This window comes from Rhinolophus sinicus, chromosome 5 (genome assembly GCF_057876585.1).
Source record: "Rhinolophus sinicus isolate RSI-liver-muscle chromosome 5, RSI-T2T, whole genome shotgun sequence".
Lineage (NCBI taxonomy): Eukaryota > Metazoa > Chordata > Mammalia > Chiroptera > Rhinolophidae > Rhinolophus > Rhinolophus sinicus.
Genome location: NC_142505.1, coordinates 49139747 through 49164755, shown reverse-complemented (window position 1 = coordinate 49164755; position 25009 = coordinate 49139747). Strand labels below are relative to the sequence as shown.

At 38.2% G+C, this 25009-nt stretch overlaps 1 protein-coding gene and 1 non-coding gene across 4 annotated transcripts in view; both read right to left on the bottom strand.

The window, feature by feature from the left end:
* Positions 1-25009, bottom strand: part of CACNA2D3 (calcium voltage-gated channel auxiliary subunit alpha2delta 3) — an 837281-nt gene that overhangs the window by 566232 nt on the left and 246040 nt on the right. For all 3 annotated transcript variants that reach the window (XR_002136724.3, XM_088798500.1, XM_088798501.1), the window contains exon 4: positions 16355-16414. Coding sequence is in view for 2 of the 3 variants with exons in the window: in XM_088798500.1 (XP_088654626.1) it covers positions 16355-16414 (60 nt within the window). In the remaining variant the exon portion in view is untranslated. The remainder of the gene's footprint in view (positions 1-16354; positions 16415-25009) is intronic.
* Positions 15025-15131, bottom strand: LOC141567406 (U6 spliceosomal RNA). Its single transcript, XR_012489990.1, has one exon. It is a non-coding gene; the product is annotated as a U6 spliceosomal RNA (small nuclear RNA).

The window sequence follows — 25009 nt, the reverse complement described above, 5'->3', positions numbered from 1 at the left end:
AGTATTTCTGCAGTCGGGGTCTACAGTACACAAACTGCAATTTGCTGTTTCCTTTTGGAAAATCTTCAGTGTGCCAGCACAATGGATGCCGAAAACCACCCTGAGGGATGCTGCTCCGGGACCAGCACCACCCCGGGGCGTTTCTGACAGGAATCATTCCCAGGTTCAATGAACTGCTTTACAAAAGCACGGCTGGTTCTCTCTCTCGCCAGTGAACCCTGACATGCAGACACTACAATTAGGAGCAAAGAATAAATTAAAAGCACGTCCTCTCCGTAGCGTAGAATAACCAGTGCAGGGGCAGGACGGATCGTATTTTTTTAAATGATGTGTGAATTATAAAAATAAAGACAATGGACAAAACTGAGAGGTGATTCATAAGGTTCTCAGTGAGGCAGACCACCCACCAGCTGTTGAAAACATAGGTAAGAAATACCTCTCAACCCAGTGTCCCTTGAATATCTTTTCTTCCATGATCTTCTGAAATTCAGTCCCCTAAATATCTCACCATCCTGAAATGGGAAGTGGCCCAGGGTGATACGCTGCTCAGTGGCTTGAATCTCCTCTTCTCATGTGTATTCATTAAATCCTTATCTCCAGCATGCCTTGGTTCGCAACCCTTAACATGATGGCCATGCAGCAGGAAACAGTTACCTCTCCCAGAAAAGCAAATACACTAACAACAGCTCCCCAGCCTCCCACACCCCCACTCCCGTGGTGTCCAGGTGAACTTCTCAAGTCCACAGCTGGTGTCTGCCACTTTGGAAAAATATACATCAATAACTGGAATCCCATCCAGACACTTCCAAGGGACCCCTAAGACCCTCCTGGCTCAAGAGCAGCGTCACCTGCTCTGTCTTTTTTCCTATTAAACTTAAAGGTCATAGAAAAAAAGGCAGAGGAAGGAAACAAAGAGAGCACCGTGTGTCTGACTCACTGTATCAGGCCCCTCCAGTTGTTGCTGGCTCCCTGCCTGCTGTCTCGAGTCTCAGGGGAAATAGTCTAGAATCTTTTCCTTTGCAGGTAGATCCAAGGAAATAATGAATGAATCAATCACTGACTACTCAGAGCCCTTGGTAGAGAGATGCTGCAGATTACAGATGTTCCCACAAACCACCACCACGCTCACTGCCTGAACATCATGCCAACGGTGCCTCTTGCTTCATCTGAGAGCAGAGCCTCTCCCACCCCGAAAGAGTGTCCTGTGGCATGTAGTAAAGGGTGACTTCAGGAAATATAGGGACCATAGCATCAAATACTGCAGGCGACAATGCTGTAAGCCCAGTGGAGTAGGAAATACTCACAACCCCTACCTGACTCAACTAAATTCAACCTGTACCTTTGATAGTCTGTCTGCTTTCCAAATTCATCACAACTTCCAATCACCCATCAATACCAGATCAAAGAAAGACCTGGAAAATAAATATTCATAAACAAAGGCTGCTTTCTGGAAACTCTATTTAAGCACCGTTCACAGAATCAGAACCAGTTAATTTCTGATCCTGGATCTGTCATGTCCTCCATGTGACTTGGGTAATTTATTTAACTTTTTTGAATGTCAGTTTTATCCTTCGTGAAGTGAGGGCAATAATAGCACATATCTACCCCCACCAGATTGGTACGAGGATTAAATGCCAAAGTCAGAGCTCTCAAAATGCTACCCCACCTGACAGTTTAAAGTTTAAAACATATCTTGTAGTTCTGAGTCCAGATCCTGTAACTTCTCTCAAACAATGACCTGAGATTGGATTGGACCTGGCTGGGATGCGCCTCAGATTCAAGGTCAAAACCTGCCGTTGGGGTTGGGACATATGAGACCTGTAAAGTACAACTGAAATATCTCCAAACCAAAGAGAATTTTGCTGATTTAAACCTAATAGTTAACGTTGTCTTTGAAAGTTGAATGAATAAATCCCTAGACTCCAGACATCTGTCTTGCTAAGACATTTCTAAGAGCGTGGTGGTGCTCCTGGAAATTTATGTGGAAGCACATGTTCCCAGAACCACCTGTCTTATAGTTCAATGCCACTTTTAATTCAGAAGATCCCAGAAAAAAATGGCACACAGTGTCAAAAAAGAAGCATAGACTATAATAAATGGCTGGCATTTAATAATGAAGACAAAATGCTTAAGGCAATAATGAGAGAGATTTCCTTTAACACTGCTAATAAAATTGGAATAGAAATATAAAATATGACCTAGTAGCAGTTTCTCATTTGTGTTTCTCTTCTGACACAAAGGAACCTGTTTAAAATAATAACGAAAGCAAACTAAACAATTAGCTAACCTACTGTTCCCAAACCGGCTGACCACTGTTCCAGGTCTTCTGTCTCTCTCTGCCTACTTAGTTAGATAGGGACCTCTCACTGTCTGCCACACACACCCAGGAGGGTACAGGTGTGGCTTGAGTTCAGCCCCTCTGTGGGCCCGAAACACCCAATCCTGTAGCCCACCTGCATCCCAAAGAGGCTTGAAATGGCTCAGATTCTGCACCTGGGCAGCCCTCTTGCTGGGAAGTTACTATCAATTCTGCAAGCAGCATCTTATTTTTTTCTCTTTGGCAAATGATGCTTTTCACCTCCTTCCTAAAGGGTATCTAACTCTGAGATGACTCTTCATTTTCTTCTTCAGTCAGTCCTTCACAGAGTTATTGAGTGCCAGCTGTGTGCCTAAGTCCCAGTTACAACACTGGAAAACATACATGGTCCCTGCCTCACAGCTCACAGTTCTTGAAGAAGGTAGAGACTAGACATGCAATTATAAATGTAATTAATCTCTTTGTGTTTCAAGAGTATTGGTCAAAATAATGATCACAATAATAATAAGGGTTACCCTGAACTGGAATCACCTTTTGCACCAGACAGTGTGCTAAGTACTTCATGTAGGTAAACAAGCCCATGGAAGGCTGACACCCTTACAAGAGAGCATCATCCTGCAAATTATACAGAGGAAGAAAAAGAGGCTCCAACGTGCTAAGAAATTTGGTGCTGGTCTGACCAGTAGTTAGAAAACAGAGCCAGGATTCAAATCTGTTTTTCTGTCTCCAGAAGACATTCTCTCAACAGCTATATCTACCTCACCCAGAATGTCAATGAGCAAACATAATCAGACATAACAAATCCTCTTTTATTTCCTTGTAATCAAAGAGGTATTTTGACCAGACAAGACTGTTTGTGGCCCATCATTCTCCTGACATGGGTTTCAGAAAATATTACTATTAAATTATAATTCCACCTCCTCTCCCTCTCCAGTTTAATCAGAACAACCTCTACAATTCAGCCAATCTCACATAGAACAAGATGACAAAAGACTTTAACCCTCCCCCCAAAAAAAAATTTTTTTTTTTTCATGGTGGTTGTAATATTCTCAGCCACCTGAAACCTTTTAGGAAGAAAGTTATGAATACAGTCAGATGCACGACACAATCACTTCCAAATAAGTCAAAGCAAAGGTTTAATTTGGTTCTGAATTTCTTTAACTATACAGAAAACTATGGTTTGGTATAAATCAAGTAATTTCAGTTCCAGAGTTAAGTTCTTAAAATCACACACACACACACACACACACACACACACACACAAAATGTCCTTGTATATTATTCAGAAGAACCCCTTTAAATCGAAAATAACAAAATTATTTACAGGAGGGTCTATGAATGATCCAATCAACAGATCTTTCCTTGAAATTTCCTTTTCACAGTGTTAAAGTGGAAAGTTTATGTCTATTTGAAGGGAGAAAAGAATAGAGAGAGGATTTTGTCCTCAGAGATATTTCCCATAGGACAATAGTATGTCTATAGAAGTTGCTGGATTTCCTAAAAGAATTAGTGCATCCCTTATGGAAAATAACTGCTCTCCTTTCCATGTAAAAAATCACAATCTCAGAAACTTAGGTAGTTCTAGATCAAGAAGGAAAATCAAACCAGTCCCATCCCCTCATTTACCTGAGAAAACATGAAATCTGAAAGGAAACATGACTTCCACAAGTCTGCACAGATAATTAGCAAAACTTCAAAGCTCTTGCATATTAGTGTAATACTCCAAGGAAGACAATTACTTTTTCCCCACCATTAATGACCACCAGCTTGAGAAAGGGCATTTTTTAAGGTTGCTTATTTATTTTGATGTTGTTTTATTTTGCTAAGAACAAGTGAAATGCAAATTTAGGATTTTCCATGGGCGCTGACAATTATGGCTTTTATAGCTATTCTAAGGAGATGATATTAGAAGTTTGCTTTCTGCTAGACACAAAGATTGAGATACGACTTCAAATCACACCCATATTTGCTGGTAAATACCCATTCTTAGAGGCTAGTTGTGTATATCTCCCAATTCCTACTTGTATTGTAAGAGGTTACCCTTGCCACAAACACACTATCTACAGCTCTGATTATCAGAGCTGGGAAGGTAGTTGGGAATCTGCCCAAGAAGGCAAATCCGAGTTGCAAGAGCATGTTTCCCTTCTAATTTGTCTCCTTTCTAATTTTAAAGATGTTTTCTCTATAAGCACTTTTCTGTTAAATAAAATAATTTGACAGCTATTCATTTAATATATTGATTAAATATAATTAATCAATTATCTTGTTCATAATTAATTAGTATATTCATATATTTGTCACTGTATATTAAATGGCAGAAAAACATCACTTGAATGAGGAAAATTAGCATATTCATGAATTTATTACAAGTAACAACAAAAGCCAACTGTTTCACTAAAAAGTTGCCATTAGTATAGAGAAAGATATTTGAATACTACAGCAATAATTGAATCATTTCTGGTCAAACATCAGTATTTGTTTTAAGAAAGAATAACTTCTTCTAATTGAAATACACAGATGACAACTTCATGAATTACTAACAACGCACAACTATGGTGATCCCCAGTCAGCTGTGGATTTTAGTAATTGTATTGCCATGACAAATTTCAATTAATTCTAACAAATATCTGTGGACGTCTGACTAGATGTCAGGTGCCCGCTCTCACGGAGCTTACATTTTGTTGGAGAAGACAGAAAATAAACAAAAAATCCTACTTGGGAGCTCAAAAAACAGAGGGGGACAGGAGCATAGCAGGTGGCTGATAATCTATGCGTAATCTTGGGCAAGTTATGTGGTGCTCTGTAAGGTACATGGGAGTTCAGATTTTACTCTAAGTGTGAGCAAAGCATAAGTGCAGGCACATAAGTAACTTGAACCTATTTGTGTTACTGTGTAGAGAAGATGATCCAATTGCCAAATGAGGGAACGTCTCACTTCTGTACGTTTCTAATAATATCAGCAAACTGATGTTTAATCATTTTTACCAAATCATTCTATTTTATTAAGATAATTTTTTCTTTTTTTTAAATTTTATAGATATCTAGGTTAGAATTTACTATTCTAGAAAATTTCCTTTGGAAGTATTTGATAGACCATGGTAAGTTTCATCTTAAATTTATTTCCTTGTAAGATTTTGTCCATGCAAATTAAACTCAGTGCTGCAACCTGTAGTTCGGTGAGGCAACATAACTTATTGGTCTTTGGAGTTAGACAAACTTGGTTGTGAATTCTGACACATACACCCACTGTTGTAAACCCTGGGCTCATCACATGACCTCTCAATCTTCAGTTTCTCCATGTGTAAAACAGAGATAACAGTATCCATCCCCCAGGATTGTGGGGAGGAGAATAAATAAAATAATGCCTGTGAAGCACTTAAACCACCATCTGCACTTAATACAGTTTTGGTAATGGCATCTATTACTCTTATCATTGTTACCTTTATCTATTAGTATTGATTAGCCAACAAAGAGAAATGTCCTGAAATTGTTAGTCATGAAAGAATTTTTAAATGAAAGAATTAGGATTACCATATCAAAGGTGTGTGCTTGAATCTACGTATATATTATGAAAACATGCATCAAAAACTAACCTGAAAGTAGAAAAGGTGAGAAATAATTCATCTATGTACATATCGGGTGCTTTATGAATAAGTTTAAATGAGATTAGGAAATTTCTGTTGAGTTGTGTACTTTCTGGATTGCCATTGGATTCAAGTTTTACTTTAAGAATTCAACAGCAGTTGGCAAATCCCTATACCACAAGATCCTTAGTGAAAAATCAGCAACCTAAGGGCATTTTCCATAACTGCCAAAAAATTTGATGCAGAAAGATCCCAAGGCAATGACCTCTGCAGTCAGCCATCTTAATGCAAGACACTAAGGTTTCTGGAAATGTACTACGGGACTCCAAATATTATGATTAACAGAACCACTAAGTGTTTATCTCATGAATGTAGCTCTGTAAACAGGGCACCGGTGTCCCCAGATGCCCCCTTTCCAACCTGGCTGATGTCTGATACATCAGAATCACACTGTGCATATTTAAAAAATAATAATAAATAATAAAGCTGAACTTTAAAAGTATTTGTTAATTGGAATATTTAATAAAGTTTGAATTTGTGCTTTTTATTGTGTTTAAAATATATATTTGAAACAAATGTGTTTTAAACAAATATTTATTTAAAATAAATATCCCCAGCTTGGAGAAAGCCCAATTGAGAAAAATCCAAGAGTTAAAAGAATCACATAAGAAGTGATGACTTTTTAGTAGGAAAGAAAGTGCTTTCTAAAGCAATAATTCAGAATTCAATAACCTTTATTGTCTACAAATTGAGGTACATATGGTCATGATAGAAAAAAGAACATTGTAGCTAAAACACTAGGACAATTAAGAAAACACATAGGGGTTTTACTAGGTTGTTCATTTTTATGAAATTAGAGATAAAAGACCAAGAGTTTCTAAACTCAACCTGTTTAAAAAGAGGGTTTTTATAAAGACTCTTTAAAAAGAGGGTCGTTAATGTGGAAATGTTGTATAGGCAAATAAAACATAATTTTGGAAGGACAAAGAATGCCATTATTTCTTTATGGATTTCTTTATGGATTCAAACAAAACCAAATCATTATCATTGCTATAAAGGTGCACTTTTGTCTTTAAATTTGTTGATATTAATATCTTTATCTGCATTTATAACAGGGGATGGTACCAACATAATTAAGAAATGATAAACTTTAGAGAAACAATGTTTGCTTTACATTTCAAGATTCTTTATTTTTTTATTTAATTTTATTATTTCCAAGTGTATAAAACAACATAATGATTAGACATTTATTCCCCTCACAAAACGATACCCCACCCCCAAGTCTACCATGCCTCTGACATCATACATAACTATTACAATACCACTGACTACAGTCTAGATTCTGTTTAAGAAATGCATTTTTCTCTTTCTGGAAGATGGCCTTGTATGTTTCTTTTGGAACAAATAAGTCAATATTGTACTCAGCTTACATGATGTTAAAATGCAAAAGATCAAATCACTGGAGGCTACCCTGTTATGTATAGTTTATAATTCTCTTCATCTCTTTAATAACTGTTTAATACCAATTTAATTGATTCAATAAATTTGGTATTTTTAGAATACCTGATACATGGATGGAACTATACTAAATTACAATGAAGAAATTTATAAAAGTCAGTCAGACATACTCACAATGTCAATCATATAACAAAAAATAACTAGACATGAAGCAAGAAATGAATTTTTAAAAAGTGACTTCAAAAAAAAAAAGTTAACAAAAACAGAAATGACCTAGATGTTGGAATTAGCAAAGAAGGAATTTAAAATAGCTATTATAGATATGTTTGAGAACTTTAAACATGAATATAACTGGTGCATAGATGAGGAATTTCAGCAGGAAATGAAAAGTATAAAATTTTTAATGAAAATTCTGGAACTGAAAGTACAATATATGAAATAAAACATTTACCAGATATGTTTAAATAGCAATTTGCAGACTAGAGAAGAAAAGAGTTAGTGAACTTGGAGACCAATTAATAGAACACAGATTGGAAACAAAAACAAATTAAAAAAGAGCCACAATGACCTATGGGACAATATTTAGCAATATAACATAGATGTGACTTAAGTTCCACAAGGAAATGTAAAGAGAAGCAGGCACATAAATTTTGAGGAAATAATCATTAAATTTTTTTTCAAATATGGTGAGAATATTCAAGAACCTTGGCAAGCTCCAAAGCAGAATCAATACAAAGAAAATCACATGTAGGAATATCCTTAACATATCACACTGTATAATATACTGAAAATCAAAGATAAGGAGAAAATTCTTGAAAGCAGTAGAGAAAAATGACTCACTGTATTCAGAGGAACAGAGATAAGAATGATGGCTGGCATTTCATCAGAAGCATTAAAGATCAGAAGAGAATGGGATTACATCTTCAAAGTGCTAACAGAAAAAATAAGCTGTCAAGTAAAAATTCTATATCCAGCAAAATTATCCTTCAACAATGAGGGCGGAATAAAGATATTTTTCAGATAAACAGAAGTTGAGAGAAGCTGTTGCTACCAGACTTGCAACGCAAAAATGCTAAGAGAAGTGCTTCAGGCTGAAGAAAAGATAACAGATGGAAATTCTAATCTATAGGAAGGAATGAAGAATGCCAGAAATAGTAAATGTGTGGGTAAATATATTACTATCTTTTTTCCTATTTATTTATTTTTTTATAATATGACTATTTAAAGCAAAAAATAAAACAAAATAAAAATAACATTTTATTATGGTGTTTATAACACATAGAGGTAAAATACATGACAACACCACAAAAAGGATGGTGGTAGGTAGAAACACACTGTTTCAAAGTGCTTGTTTCAGGTGAAGTAGTACTTTACACACTAAATTAAGGCTAGAGACACTATATGCTTATATTAAAGATGCTTATGTAATCAAAGCAGCAACTAAAAAAAAAAAAAATGTTTAAAAAGGTAGATTAGAACTTTCCTGGAAAATACAAGTCACCTCGAAGTTTGCAGAAGTCCCACAACCTAAAACAAGGCCTAACATATACTGAACTCTGAATAAATGTTAAATTAAGCAATAGACACTTCTGTAATAAAATTAACAGGATCGGAAGTGATAAGCATCATAAAAGTGGCAAAACAAAATATCATTTGAGTTCAGAGGTGAGAAAGATTATTAGGTAGAAAGCAGATAAAATAATTTTAATTTTGTACTTGTGGAAAATAAAAATCTTACGGGTTCCCTGTGTTGAGGGAGATTTCTTCTAACTGTGGTAGGTGAACCTAGAATCTCCACTTAATCAAGATATAGTCCTTGGGGATTTACTCCAAGGTCCCTTGAACTCCCAGACTAGGTGAGATCTCCTGTGTGCCCTGTGACAATACCCTGTGTTTCTCTTTCATGTCATTGATCATGATGCAAATTTAACAATTATGTCGTCATGTCTTTAACATGTGTCTCTCCCATGATATGGTGAGCTCTGTGAGAATACAGACAGGGCAGTGTCCACAGGGCAGTGCTGACACACAGGAGGTCACTGATGACAATTTGTTGAATGAATTACAGCCCATGAGAGATGGGCGAGATCTTAGAACTCATCTAGATATTGTAAGTATGTCATTTTACAGGTGAGCAAAGAGTCCATAGCAACAGATCTTTGAGCATGTAAATGGTCCAATTGGGACTGGAACTGCTCGAAACTAAATTTGCAGATCTCTAGGCCAAAGCTCTCTCTGTTGGATCAAGATGAGGCTTCACCCTTTGCTCCATCTTATATTTTGGTATGAACAACAGTCTGGGTCGGGAGCATAACATCTGACGACCAAACAACTGATGAACACAAATCTCAAAGTCATGACATTGGTCTTATAAAAAGTTACAATGTTGTAGCCAAATGAACAAAAATGATAGCGTGTGTGCATAGGGTGTGTGTGTCTGAAAAAGGTCAACTGAAAAATGACTTTGATTTTAAAATGCTCACACTTTAAGTTTCCTCAGAAACTATTTACACATCAATCTTGTGAATAAATGACAAGTCCCAACGAAGAACATCTAAGGCAAGACCTTAAAATGCAGCAGACTAACTGTGACCCCCTGCCAAGCTGATAAAAGAAAAAGACAAAAACAATAGGCATATTCTCATAAATTAGATTACAAAAAGAGACACTTATTGGAATGCAGAGTGTGAAAATTTCCTTCTCTTTTCATTTCTTACTCCTATAGATGTGACCCCTCTCTTTCTTATTTACTGTGTGAAGTCAGTTAACGATCGCTATGAAAACCACCATTTCTAATTCTGAGAGCTGAGTCTTCTCTGCTCCACCAGCACCTCCCTCCGAAAGGAGCTCAACACATCCCTCAGTCAAAGAGGACCAGAATGGATTAGGGCTTGACAGGAATACATGAAACCCCCCTTATCCCCCAGGACAGTCGTTTCCTCCACTCAGGAAGTACCTTTACTAAACCAGTGCTTTGCTCTTGTTCACAACAGTTTTTCCCCAGGGCAAAGGCTCACTTGCCAGCCGGGGGCCACCATCAGGAAAAGGACAGCATTGCTTGCTGCTTGCTGCTCCATTGCCTTTTCCAATCCTTTCCGGGAATGGCTTCCTTCTCCCAGTGGATGGTGTCAGAAGTTCTAAGGCAGCCGCTGGGTCTCCTTCAACACAAACCTCCCACTGCAACAGGCAGTGGCCAGGAGGGAGAGGAAGTCGATCCAACACGTATCATAAGTCATCCCGACCCGAGATTTCCCATCAGCGGCCTTTGCATCATTTCCATTCCAAATCCTTCATTCCAACTCTGAAATCAGGCCACTGTGCTTGCAGGATAGGCAACGGCAGCTTGGTGATGACCGGGAGGGGCTATTCAGGACACCCTACATCCCCCCAGCTCCTTCCCACTCTCACATGTTTGTTATCCCTCTAAATGTCACCGGGCTTCTTTTTTTCCTATCACTTACAAAAACACAAAGAAAAACAATATTATAGAAAACTTTGTAATGGAAAAGACTTCTGTAGGATACACAATTCAAAACCACAATTCCTTTTTTTTTTTTTTTTTTTCCCACTGCGCACCAGCTTTGTGCAATTGGCACTTATTTGGGACAGATTTCAAAGAAAATGTTTTTGCAGTTCAAAGATAAACAGGTTTTTAGTAAACTGTTAAAAAGATTTTTTTCTTCTTCTTCATTGCCAGTGGAACATACTCAAAAAGTAAGAGTGGGAAGACATTCTCCCTGAGTTACACTACATGTGTAGACCTAGTTTTCTGGAAATTAAACAGTACATAGGATAATCAGGGCTTAGAGTCCACCCCCAACACCCTGTCCCCGCCCCAAGTTAGGTTTTATTATCAAAATAATGAGGGTGAAACACTAAAATAATCATATGTGATAATAAAGACACAGTGTTTTTGGGGTTTTTTTTAAGCTCTATTTTTGTTATAATATTAATCTCATATGGGCTTCACATTAAAAACCTATGTTAATTCAAAGCATAAAATAAAAAAGGGTACATGCCATGTTAACAAGGCCTCTGTTTATATCAACTACAACTGAAAATGACCCAAATGGATCTATCAGGGAATAAAGAACAAAATGAGAAGAAGGCCAATCTGGAATCCACAGGCCATCAGAAAGGGGGACAGGCCAGCGGGCTGAACTGACACCAGCGTCCAAGGAAGCTTTCAAGCCCACTCTGGGGTCTGTGGAGGACACTGTGTTGGGCAGTCTCACACATGCTACCCTTCAAAGGCTGGATTTTGCCTCTTGCCTCATATAGCTTTTGTTAGGAACTAATAATCTCATGTCATATGTAAGGAACTTACAGAAGGGGCTGCCGACTTCAAGGCCATAAGCCCCTGGGGGAAGAGTTAAACCTCTGGAGAGACCGTAAGAGGAAATTTAAACGGAAACTAAAATTCTGACAATGGAGGCATGACTTTCCTTTGGTAACTTTTGATGATTCTACCAATGGAAAATCAAATCCTTCCCCTTTAAAGCACACGAATGCGAATGGTGCAATAACGCAAAGACTCCAAGCTAAAGTAACAGGGCAGATACATCCTGTCTTTTCTTTTTGAGGAATGGGGCAAAGGGTGGCTAAGCCTATATAACTTGAAGCTACATTGTTTAAGAAATTTCACAAAAACACTATACACACACACACACACACACACACACACATTTGTATATATATGCACTTATACATATATATGTATAATATACATATATACATATGTGTGTGTGTGTGTGTGTGTATATATATATATATATATATATATATATATATATATAGTGTATATATATATGTATGTGTGTGTGTGTGTGTGTGTGTATTTTTTTTTTTTCCTTGTAGGAAAATAGACTCTCAGGTCCCTCTGCTCTTCCTGAGCTAACAGTGCGGGGACCTCCTCAGCATTATTTCACGGTGAGCAGATGGTAGTCTGAAATTTTTTTGATAAAAACAATCCACTGGCAGGGGTTGCCAAGAGGTCAGTGGAACCCAGATTAACAATTGATCAGCTCTAATGGACCATCATAGCAATCAACTCAGAGCCGTACACAGACCTGCTACCCCAGGAATAGCAATGGGGCTGACACCCAAGCTATTAACAGACTTACGCTTAATAGCATCAATGCTTTGCAGCTTCAAAGCCTTCACCTGAGCAGACATGCAGTTTTCAATACACATCCATTCTCTCAAAGGCCTCCCTCTTACAGGTTTCCACAAAAGAGCACTCGGTTTACTCTGACGCGGAGAAGATTTCACTGAGGTCTGAGGGCCGGGCAGTGAAAGACACTCTGCAATATTGACTGATTATTTAAACATCTACTCATGTGTTCCTACCACAGCTGTAGCCTCTGATATTTCTCATGTACTCATACAGAACACACGACTGGGGAGGAAAAAACTGGGCTCCCCCTCTTTGTTCGCAAGAGCACAAAAGCTATACTACGGCGGAGACTCATTTTCTCCCCCTCCATTTTTTTTCAAGAGGCTGATGCTGCACTCGTGTTTACAGCACCACATTTGACGAGGAATCAGTTGTGCTACACGAGGATTTTTATTGTAAAGCTTTGATAATGGGAAAGAAGTCAGAACACTCTTGAAAGATAACAATAGCTCCAGACAGACAAAAAAAGAGCAGCTCGAGGTCAGTTGAGCTAAACCACAGAGCATTTTTCCTCTGCTGAAGAATAAAAACCCCGTAAAGTCAATTAAATCATTCCTTCTCTTGCCCACCTACTTTTATTAGACAACCGTTCTAAGAATAAAATTAACTATATGAGCCATAAACACCACATTTTCCCAAACAGTCCTGACTTCCAAGAATCTTTTTGGCTCTCCTGCAAATTCACTCCTTCCTATTGGACCAATGGATTCAAACAGACTCCAATTCAAACAGAATTCCATCTGTCTGGTCCAGAAAAACCCACGATCAAGGACATTCTCTTACAGAAACACAATACAAGGGGCAAAATCAGAAAATTCCACATTGATGCAATATTATTATCTAAATGGACAGTCCATATTCAAATCTCTGTTTCTGGTTCAGAATCCAATTTAGGATCACACATTGCATTTAGTTGTCATGTGTCTTTAACGTCCTTTAGTCTGGAACAAGTCCTCAATGTTTCTTTGTCTTCCTTGACCTTGACATTTTTGAAGAGTCCAGCCAGTTTCTTTGTGGACTGTTCCTTAATCCAGATTTCGCTGATGTTTTATGACGATTAGACTCAGGCTATACATTTCAGACACACTGTGGACGAATTCTATATAAGTGATGTTGTTTTCTTTCTGGTCATCATATCGACTTTGTTTCATCACTGATGATATTAACTTTGATTACCTATTTAAGATGTCTGCAATTTTTCTCCATAATAAAGTTCTATTTTCCCCTTTTAATTAATAAGTAGACTAATAAGTAATTTGTGGGTAGATGCTTCAAGACTGTCAATGTCCTGCTCTTCATCAAACTTACTTGCTAGTTTTGCACCCATTGAAGATGCTTGTCTGAATCAGTTACCATAATTCTCTAACGACATCATTTCTTCTATAGTAGTTGACATTCAACTGTAGGAACTTTCCCTTCTCATTTATTTATGTACTTATATATTTATCTGTTTATTTATTGTCAGAGCGGACTCTTGGATTATTTTATTCAACGTTATAATCTAATTTAACTTGATTTCAGTTGAGTTTCTGTCATACAGTACCAGAATATTCCTGGAAAGGCTTCAGGAAATCCTGAGGTGAGGGAGACAGTTTCCCTTGGCCATGAACTCAAGAGGTCCTCCCAATCTTCACATTAACAAAGGTGCTTCCTGACGCCTCATTAAATCCCTCTGGCCCACTCTAGACAATGCAAACCCTCTGAAAAGGAGGCACAGTAAAGGCGAGTGTGACCAGTAAATGGTCCCTGGCTCTTCCTGGAGCCACACCGTGGTTGTGGCTGTAGGAAGACAAGGTGCTTCTCTGTGGATCCAGCTGACCCCTCTGCTCCTTCTCTTGCTGCGCTGCTCAAAGAGCTGGGCTGGCCTCCTCACTCAACTCCCAGTGGCGCCAACAGTCCCCGAACGGCTCCACCTTCCCCTGGAACCTCTTGTGCTTGCTACACTCCTGGCTCTACTTGCTTCATATTTTGGGTATTATGCCTGAAATTGAAACCCAGGTGGTAGGCTTGATATTTTCTACTTCCCCTCTGGACCCATTCTTTTATTTTTTTCCTAGTTCTTTTCAATTTTATTTTTTTATATTAGTTTCAGGTCTACAAAACGACATAATGATGAGACATTTATACTACTCACAAAGTGATAACTGCCCCCCAAGTCTACCACCCCTCTGACATCACATAAAGCTGTTACGATAAAGCTGTTGACTATATTCCCTATGCTGTACTTTACATCCTGTGACTGTACACACACACACACACACACACACACACACACACACACACAGACACGTATTATTCTACTTCAGTTTCAGGTGTACAGCACAGTGGTCAGCATCTACACAATCTATGAAGTGATCGCTCCAATAAGTCCAGTACCCATCTGGAACCCTACATCGTCTTTACAACATTATTGATTATATTCTGCATACTGTACTTCACATCCCCGTGACTATTTTGTAACTACCAATTTGTACTTTCTAATCCCTTCAAAAACTATGGAACGCTTCACAATGTGTGTGTCATCCTTGCGCAGGGTCCATGCTCATCTTCTCTGTGTCATACCAATTTTAGTATATGTGCTGCCACGGCCGAGCCCTCCAGGCCCATTCTTCACCCTTCTCCACCCAGTGCAATGTCTCAGGAGGCTGAATCAAATCAACTACACCAACAGCTGGATTCAGCCAAAGGTGGGTACCAGAAAGAGATCAAAAGGCTAGAGATAGTTATTGGGGTACCTTCCCCTGAAATTCCACCCCTGCCAGCTCAGCAAGGGGGACTGCACCCCTCTGTCAAGTGCCCTTTCCATAGAGCTACGACCCCTGGCTTCTAAAGACCGCTTCCCTCACCTCTCTGCTTCTGGTTAGGAGGTGGGCTTGCCCTGGGGTACAACACCCCTGCTTATTGGTTGCTCTTACCATACGTTTTTAAATATTCCATTTATTACGCTTTCCTCAATTATCCCATTTGATTGTGAATTCTTTTATCCAGAAGGCAAAAAATATAGATGGGAATGATGACAAGAGGTACATCCATGAGATGGAGCCACAGGCTATCTTAGGTACCACCGTCTTTTTCTGTGTGTGCTTGAAGATTTATGGCTGTCTTTATCTTTTCCAGGTAAATGAAAAATGTGACCACATGCCATTAAAAAAGCTATATTCTATCAAAGCACTGCTGTGAGAAAAGCCACAGAACTCAACATGACAATACAGTAGGGGCCCAAAGGAACTTCTAAATATTATTCAGTTCACTTGTTGCCTTTTACTATGCTTTCTATGTACAAGACAACATCAAAAGGCTTCTCAACCAGACACAGGTGTGCCATGACTACATATGAGATCCAGTGAAAGAAATTTATTAAGTGGATGTCCAAACCCCACATCTGTGAATGACTTAATTTTTAAATATAATTAACAGTCAATTCAACATTAGCCCCATCACAACATTGCTTTCCATGACTTAAAATGCAGCGAGAGATGTGTCTACATCCTGCTATCTGTCTTATCAATTTACCATTCAGAGTTCTGGTAATTACTGACACTTGACTGAATAACTCCCCCAGAATCGGGGAGGAGTTCATCAAAATCTGGGTACATGCATGTGAGCATGTGTGATCACCCATTATGTGTCATGGTGGAAAATGGTTGAGGACTGCTATCCCACCTTATCAAAAAACAGGCAAAGTTATTTCACCACTGTACTCCCTCCTCCAAAGCTTTTCTTTCCCAACCCCTAGTGCCTAGTATTCTTGGTACACCTAGCATTTCTCCTCTGGCAGCGAACACAGGAAACAACTGAACTCAAGTGATAATCAGTTACCTGCAAATCTGCATCGAATTCGTGTTTCAGGTGTGCTTCTTCTGCAGCCTCCACAAGACGCTGAAAAGACAGAAAGCAACATGACGAATTACAAGTGTGGTCTGCACCCCATTTCAACAAAGTGAAAAGACTGAGGTTTCTCCACTGCCCCAAAATGAAAGATTATATCATGGCATGTTCACTGTGACATGTGCCTTTGCTCCCATAAAAATGAAAATAATAACATCAATGTCAAAATCCAGTTTTTGCCTTCATCATTCCACAAAACAACATTCTTCCAAAAACCATTTATTGTTATGTGTGTATAAAACACACATGTTCTACACCCATTTTCATAACAATTTAAAGACACTGACCCTTGAGGTCCTATATGGATTCCAAAACCTACCTAGAAAAATGCATTCCTTAGGTAGACAAGGCCCTTCGTCAAGATTTATTGAATTGAATTGAGTCCAACTTTAAGTGGGTTAACTTTTTTCCCCAGTGGTTTGGAAAACACTACTTATTTTAATTCCCTCAATCATTCAAGGTCAATTCTTTCTGTCCCAGTTCTAGTATGTAATTATCAGGTGACAGTTATTTGAATTTTATGGTACATCAATGCCATTTTGACAATCTGCCTCCCAATAAGAAAATCACTGAAATTAATCAATAAGCAGTAATCATAAATACACAACTGCTATTCTTATTAGCCAACTAAATCCAACCAATTCATACTCTTATGAAAAATACTTAATGAAGTCCCATTTAATAATTATTCAACTACCAAAGTCATTTTTATCGTTACTTCCCACCATGAAAATATAGGCTAGGAGATTTTGCAGAAAACTCCTTTAGTTAAATAATATTTCACTGAATTTTCATAGAACTAAGAGCAAAACCTTTAGACCCAAGTAAAAATTTGAACCATGTCTATTTTTCCATCATTAATCTGGCAGCCTCTGCTGCCTTTACCTTGCTTTTCCTTGGAATACAGACTTGAGTTTAATAGGCCTTGTTTCAAAAAATGACGACATTAGTATTAATCTCCAAATGATCACAAATCCACAGACAAATGTTCCATGAATAATTATTAAATTAGACATAAAAATGAAAAGGCTGAAACATATTTAGATAACTTTAGGCTCCAGTATAGAGCACTGAAGCCCTCTCTCTCTCTAGGCCATACAATGAAAGAGAGAGGCCAGCCAGAGACAGTGTTATACAAAGACAGGAACCTGGAAGGGGTCAGATTGGTCAGGAAGGGACTTCTCCTTCTCTGGTCAATCAAAGGACAGACTCCAGGAAATATTACAGGGCCGGAAACAGAAGACTTAGTTCTAATTCTAGCCTTGATGCAACCCATTATAATTGTGAGATCTTGGGCAAGTCCCTTCCTCTCTGGGCCTAGTTTCCTCATCCCAGACACATGATAAAGTGACCCCAGAACAGTGGTTCTCAAAAGTGTGCCCTTTCCCACTGGAGCATCAGTTTCACCTGAAAATTTGTTAGCAATGCATATTCTCAGGCCCCATCCCCATCCTACAGAATCAAAAGCTCTGGGGGTGGGCCCAGCAATCTGTTTTAACAAGCTCTCCAGATGATCCTGATGCCACCGAGGGTTGAGAACCCATGGCTAAAACCACCACTTATCCCAGACCGCATCCCTGATGCCTTGATTAATGAGCTCCATCAACCCTCCAAGGTATTTCAACTCTCATTTATCTCTTCAAAACCTGTGTACATATGTGTTTTCACAGTGGGACACATGAAATACTTTACAGAAGAGAGGCATGAACTGGAGAGGATGAGAAATAGAGAAAGAAAAATAAGGAGAGACAATATCTATGTAGACCGTTGGCCCCAAGCTTTCACTGGGTCAGCCTTCAATGGATCGTGGTCTTCTTGGAAACATCCCAGTAATGAAGCCTGTCAGCCTCCAGGGAGCACGATACAATTTGCAAACATATTGCTGTGGACCCTAACAGATGAGTGACAGGCAGTGATATAAGAGATCTACATATTTGTGAAAGTTCATTCTCTTAATCTTTTTGTAATAGACTTAGAATTTCTATGCATGTATCATAAAATCAGTTACATATTGAGCTTTATGGAGTGCACATAAATATTACACATGTCTGAATATTTACATTATCGAAAAATGTCATGCATTTATGTATTTACTTAAACACATAGAAGTTGCTTTTTCATGGTGTCTAAGCATTCTGAGAATCCAGGGAATAAATGTCAATGAAATACATAAATGATCAAAAGATAAGAACAAAATAAAATTTCACAATAACCAGGACAGATAATACTGGAAAAAGTGAAGAATTGTAAATGTACAAAAACAAAAAAGCAGTGTAGGACCAATAAATAAGAGAACAAGATGGAAATGAAAGGCATATTGAAACTATTATGAAAGAGCACAGCATGAAATGCATTTCATATATATCATTTTATTTACATTTGTGTGTATGTATGTATATGTATATCATACATACCATATAACATTCAAATATAACATAACATGAAATGTATTTCAACCACAAATACTGTAATACAACACATGGAGTACCAGAAGGTAACACACTAGAAACAATTCAGTAAAATTGCAGTAATTACTGAGATTAGCCAGAATATTGTTCTCTGTGTGGAGCAGTGAGTACATGAGAATTTGAACCCTGCTGCCAGTTTTTATGTTCTTTTTCAGGTTAAATTTGCTGCATGGCTTTTTTAACTTAACTTATCTCACACATTTCTTGTTTCCATGAAGATACCGTCCCATCATAGTCACCATTAAGCTTTAGGAAATATGATTCAGAAAAAGGTAGTCAACTGTTAGCTACATAATAGTTGCCTCATGGAAAACAAATGAATACTTTGGAACAGGGTTTTTTGAAAGGATATGCTCTTTGTGCAGTCAGCCACGGGGTTATCCCAACCTGCTCTTTGATGCCATGAGAGACAGGCCTACATTTTATGGGATAATTCAGGGGGAAAGTCCCCAAGAACAGGCTCAGCTGTTAGACAGTATAGTAATGAGTAGCAGGACCTCAAGAACCACGTGCCTTTTAGAAAGAACAAAGGATAGATGGTCTTTCCTCTGCAACACTCTTATAAAGATAAACGGGTTAAAAGAAATAGTATCTAAGAAGAAAATCATGTGTTATAAATCTGCTAAAACAGAGTCCTGGGGACAGACGTTTCTACTGTTAATAAAATAAAAATAAATTGAATCATCATTTAAAAAAGCGAAACCACTCAACTTCCAACTCTTACGTTTGTCTGCCAGTAGAAAACAACCTATAATGTCTCTTTCCTACACAAATATCCTTATTATCTAATTCAAATTAAGTATGTTTTAAAAATAAGTTTGATTATCACTTGTAGGTAAGAAAACTAAACTTAAATGTGCTGATATTTTAGTTATATAAGGAACTGCCACTGAACCTGAGGAAAACTGTTATTTTATTGTACCTATTAAAAAGGCAGTATGTTTTTAATAAAGTTGATTTTCTCTTGTATGAATTCCCCTTTTGGATCTGCTGATGAAATTATAAAATTGTGACTGTGGTTTTTAATTAAAACTGAGCACTGGAAATAAAAATGGCTTTGAAGACTAGTATTCAAAACTGAGTTTTGAGGTAAGAAAAAACAGTTTTGTCCACAGGTTTCCCCTCCCCATTTAACGCCCAAAACATTTCTTTACTCAACAAAACTGACAACAGTATACTGGAATGTACATCCTAGAATTGGAACAAAGCACCTAAAAGCTCAAAAGCTGTAATTCATGAGTTGATGTACATTTCATTGACTTTTATATTTCTAAGTAACTCCTCCTCTTTGAAATAAATACAAACAAAAGCTATCTCCGTAGATAAGAAATGCTAGAAGCCATGGGCCATGGATAGTATTTATGGCTGAAGTGAAGGCAAAACTGCCAAGGGGGATACAAGGATATTAAAGCACTGCATTTAATATCATATCTCATTTCTTGTTACAATGGCCCCACATTTTCCCTACTACACTGCAGAATGCACAGTCTCCCAGCTCCTCCCCCAAAACACTTAAATCACCGCTAGGGTTAAAGACATCATAGAGGTCAAACTTTCTGTCATGGTCCAGAACGGAGAAAATAGGACACCATGTCAAACTAAAAATTGGATCAGAAGAAGAAAATGATTTTTTGTTCTATTTGTATTTCATCTTTTTGTTCCTGGTCATTTTGGCTTAACAGAAGAAAAGATAGAAAGACATGTACAGTGAGAGGTGGGGAACGTAATGGAAAATGTGATTACACAACCAAAATAACTTACTACTGGACTCCTGCTGATTATGTCAGAATGAACAAATTGTGTACAAATGGAAAAAAATTTAAATAAAAATTCCTAAAATTTGGGGGAGAGGGGAGCAGACAATTATGGACTAAAAGTCTTAAAGCAAAACAAATATAAAAACTATATGGAGTAGCGAAGAAAAAAGTTGTTTCTATTTCTCATGATAAAACTAAAAAGTGTTGGCTTGTAAAACTGTCATAATGGGATATTGGAAAACTTCAAAGCACTTAATATCATTTAGTGGTTTTCATTTAATGTTTTGCAACAACATTTAATACTCATACCAGGGTTTTTACTGCCTTTTTTTCTGGAATGAATACATAATTCTTTCTCAAAGAATGTTTACGCTCAACTCAGGGGATTAAAAAAAAATCTATAATCATTATCATGGATTTAGCTGCATTGATAATTAACTTGGAGCTAGTTTGTGAATTGCCATTAATACCAGAGTTGGAGATCATATGAGTTTTCCTTCAAATCAAAAGAGCCAAATGCATAGAAAAACAACCAAAGGCATTATCAAGAAGTAATAATTACCACCACAACCATACCCAGTGTGGCATGCATCATTCATCTTTTCCTTACACTAGGTTTAGTGGTTTTTGTTTTAAAAGCTACAATTTGATGGAGTAAAAGTTACACCTTTCGCCAACCAGCATGTACATTGGGTTAATGATATCCTAGCATCGTGTTTCATGGCACTGCTTGAACTCTGCATGCTGACCATCTACACAGGTGAGAACATAGGAAACCCAAATCCTCTCTATAGTCACAGATTTCAAACTCATTTGATCCCAGAAACAAAATGAAAAATCTCTATCTTTATTAAATGCCATCAGCACATCAAAAGATGTCTCTAGGAATCTGGACAAAATGAGACTGATTTGTTCCCAGGACTAATTTCAAGCACTCTTCCTGTATGAATGGTCAGAAAAAAAATAAAAAACAACAACAACCCCCCCAAAAAAAAAATTTAACAACCATTAAGTTAAAAATCAAAGAGTAAATGTTCAAATTTACATTTTCATTCCTTCTGTCATTGAAATCCCTTCCATTCTGTTCTCTGGCTAGAGTTTCTATCACTCTGTAATACTGTAGATTAATCTTTGGTGCTTTTGTAGCTAGAGTTATCGGTTGATTATTTCTCAAAGTGTGGAACTCATAGCACCAGTGAGCCATGAAACAACAGGAGGTGGTTTACAGAAGGTGAGGGACACATGCAAGGAAAATAGCTGTTTCAACATAAAGGGATAAGTGACAAAGAACGCTAACAGTAGTCCAGGAAGCTTCCGAGAAGTGACATTTAAGCTGAGCCCTACAAGAGAACAGGAGGTTTTTCCAGAAGAAAGAAAGGTGCTGAAAGTGTGTTCCAGCCTATGGAAACATTGCAAACAAAGTTTGGGAAGCAAGAAAAAGTTTGGGAAACAGCTGGATCTCAAGACCTACACAGAGGCCCTCTCATGGACGAGGTAACCATCAGGCAACAAACCAGGGCAAAAGGAATAACCGAGAGAGATGGACACAGTTAGACAAGAAGAACTCCAAGACATTTTTTTCCCTTCCATCCTGAAATGCTAAAACTGCAGTCATATCTGAGAGCTTAATAATATTCAGTAATCCTTATTGATACAAATGTTTTTACTTTTCAATTCCAATAGAAATGGCACAAATAACTCACCAACTATCAAGATGATTGTTTTTTTCTCTAAAGAAAGGAGCCTCTAAGGAGCCTTCATTATTTCTTTGTTCCTTGAGAAGAAATAAGCTTTGTAGCACATGAATGACCATTTTGTATAAAATGACCTTCTGCCTGAAAGCTGCAAAGATTGCTTCGGCTTTAAAAACAGCAAACATCTCAAAGTGGATTCTAAAAACTAATCTATAAAATTTCCAGAGAAAGCAGGTAACAGAACAATAGAGCAAACACATCTTGTGTGTATGCAGGGCGCTCTCTTCCCTCTTTCTGTCTGCTTCAGATTGCATGAGGTTATCCCAGTCTTTTAGGACAAAATAAGCCTAGAATTTACATCAGAAGACAGGACCACAATCAATAACCAACTATCGTTGTTTCCACAAGAGATACCTGTTATCAATTTCAGGCTGATTAAATTAATACCTGTTATCAACGTGAATGGCCTATTTCCAAATGAAAGCCATCTAATCTAGTCCTACATCTAAGGCTACCTTTGCCAATGTGCAACATTTGCAGAGCTACTGAAGATGGAAACAACCAAACATTGCTCAAAGGGCTGCTCATGGGCCAAGGCAGCTGGAGCGGAGCTAGGAAGAGAAGTCAACATTATCTTTCAGTCCGAGTAATTTGTCCAAGTGATTCAGCATTTTAAAGCACGGTCTTCTGATTATGTAACCCTCCTGGGAACGGTTTAGAGTTTGATTATCAAAATCAAGGCCATTTAACCATAAACCTTGTAAAGTTTCCTCAGGACCCTTCAGTTCTGAGATGTCTGAACTAATTCCTTGGTGGGCAATAGAACTGTCATTAACTTCCCAAGAGGGTAGTCAGGATGGACAAGACTACGAGTATGACATTATGTCAGCTTGAGGATAAATATTTGTTTTACACACTGGAAATCATCTATCACTGAGGGCTCTGACAGTGGTGAATAAAATTATGTTCTAACCTTTACTTACATCCTCTCCAGGACCTACGCAGAGATTTTTGACTGGAACCCACAATAGGCAGAGTTTTGAAGGTATTGTCCATTTAGCTATGGAAGATGAGAACATCTGCTTAAAACAAGATAGATACGATAAGGCACAGCCAAGTGAAGAAGGTGAGCATGTTGGTGAGCTAGTCTGTCCTACAGAGAGCTTCCATTTCTGGTGGCAACAAGTTCCCATCACTTTTGTTCAGTTTAGTTTGACAAGTATTTTTTGAGAACCTATTAAGTAACCAGAACAGCAACAGGAACTAAGGGGGACACCAAGACTCATCAGTGAGTCTTGGCTCTCAAGCAGCTTTTGGTATTTTAAGCACGATGGCCCCGGTGAATCAGAACAGTCTCCGAGCCCAAGGACAAGGGTTGGAATCAGGTCATCCTCCTCACCAGCTGCCTGACTCTGGGAAAATCTTATCTTCCCTGAGTCTCGATTTTCTTATCTGATGAACTGAAAAAATATCATCGTTAGTCTATACCTCTGTGTGTGAATTTGATGAGAATGTACACACAAAACATTTCCTAAAGGATTCCACACAAGTGTAAGATATTATTGTGACGGAGCAGGGGAAGAGATGAGATTTTCCAGCATAAACAGCTTGATTGGAACAAGGAAACTTCACAGAGTCTGTGCCTGCCACAGTTGGCTGTCATGTGGGGAGAACTTGGAACAACTCAAGTTCACAGTTACATGGAGGTTATGTGAAAGTGAATTCTGCTGCCAAGGAAAGGCCTCCAAACCTTGTGTTCTCAAACACGTGGCTATGCACCTGCTCCTTAAGGACTGGTGTGCAGAATCTACCACTCTCTTTCAGCTTCAGCAGCAAAATCTGTGATCACTGAGGCTGAAAATGGAATGAGGCAAGGGCCTTTATCGAAAGGTTTGACTGATGTCCTCAGAATGGCACAATCACAGAAATTAAGCTGTTTGCCAAAGCCAGCTCCTTTGATGAATAGCACTGTGAGACATGGAACAGGACAGAGTGTGGCAGGATGGCAAGTGTGGCAGGCAGTTCCCAGCCCTGGGGCCCCAACCATGGCCAGCAAAGGAAAATTACCTTTCTCCTTGAACTTGGACAAATGTGGAACAATTCCCATGTCCACTCACACTTTATCTACTCAAATTGATTTTTATGTAAATTTGATACAGGGAAAAATCTATTTCAATTTCCGTTATATGCTTTCCTTCTATGCATCCATCCAGATGTTTACCAGGTAACTTCAGTTTGGGAGAGAACCACCATGTTGGTCCAGAGAGCAAGCTCTGGGGTCAGACAGCCTGACTTTGAATCTTGGCTCCAGCTACTTAATGAGAATACTCTGGGCAAAAGTTCTTAAAACACAGTAAATGTCCATCAATGTTAGCTCTTCTGATTGTCGATGATAATGACAGTGACAAGTAGGTGAGAAGCACTATGCTAGCGGCTCAGGCCATGAAGCTCACCCACACTCTCATAGCTCAGTTGGGAGGAGAAGCAAGAAATAAGACAATGTGGCCTGGGCTATCACAGGAGGTGGTGTAAGCTGATAACGGCAAACAATTAGTGGGTTTCACACTTCCTATCATAGTGTCAAACTGTTCCAAGTGCTTTAGTCAATTAATCCAGTTAAATCCTCACCACCATTCTATACAGGAAAGCACAGATAACATCGCAACT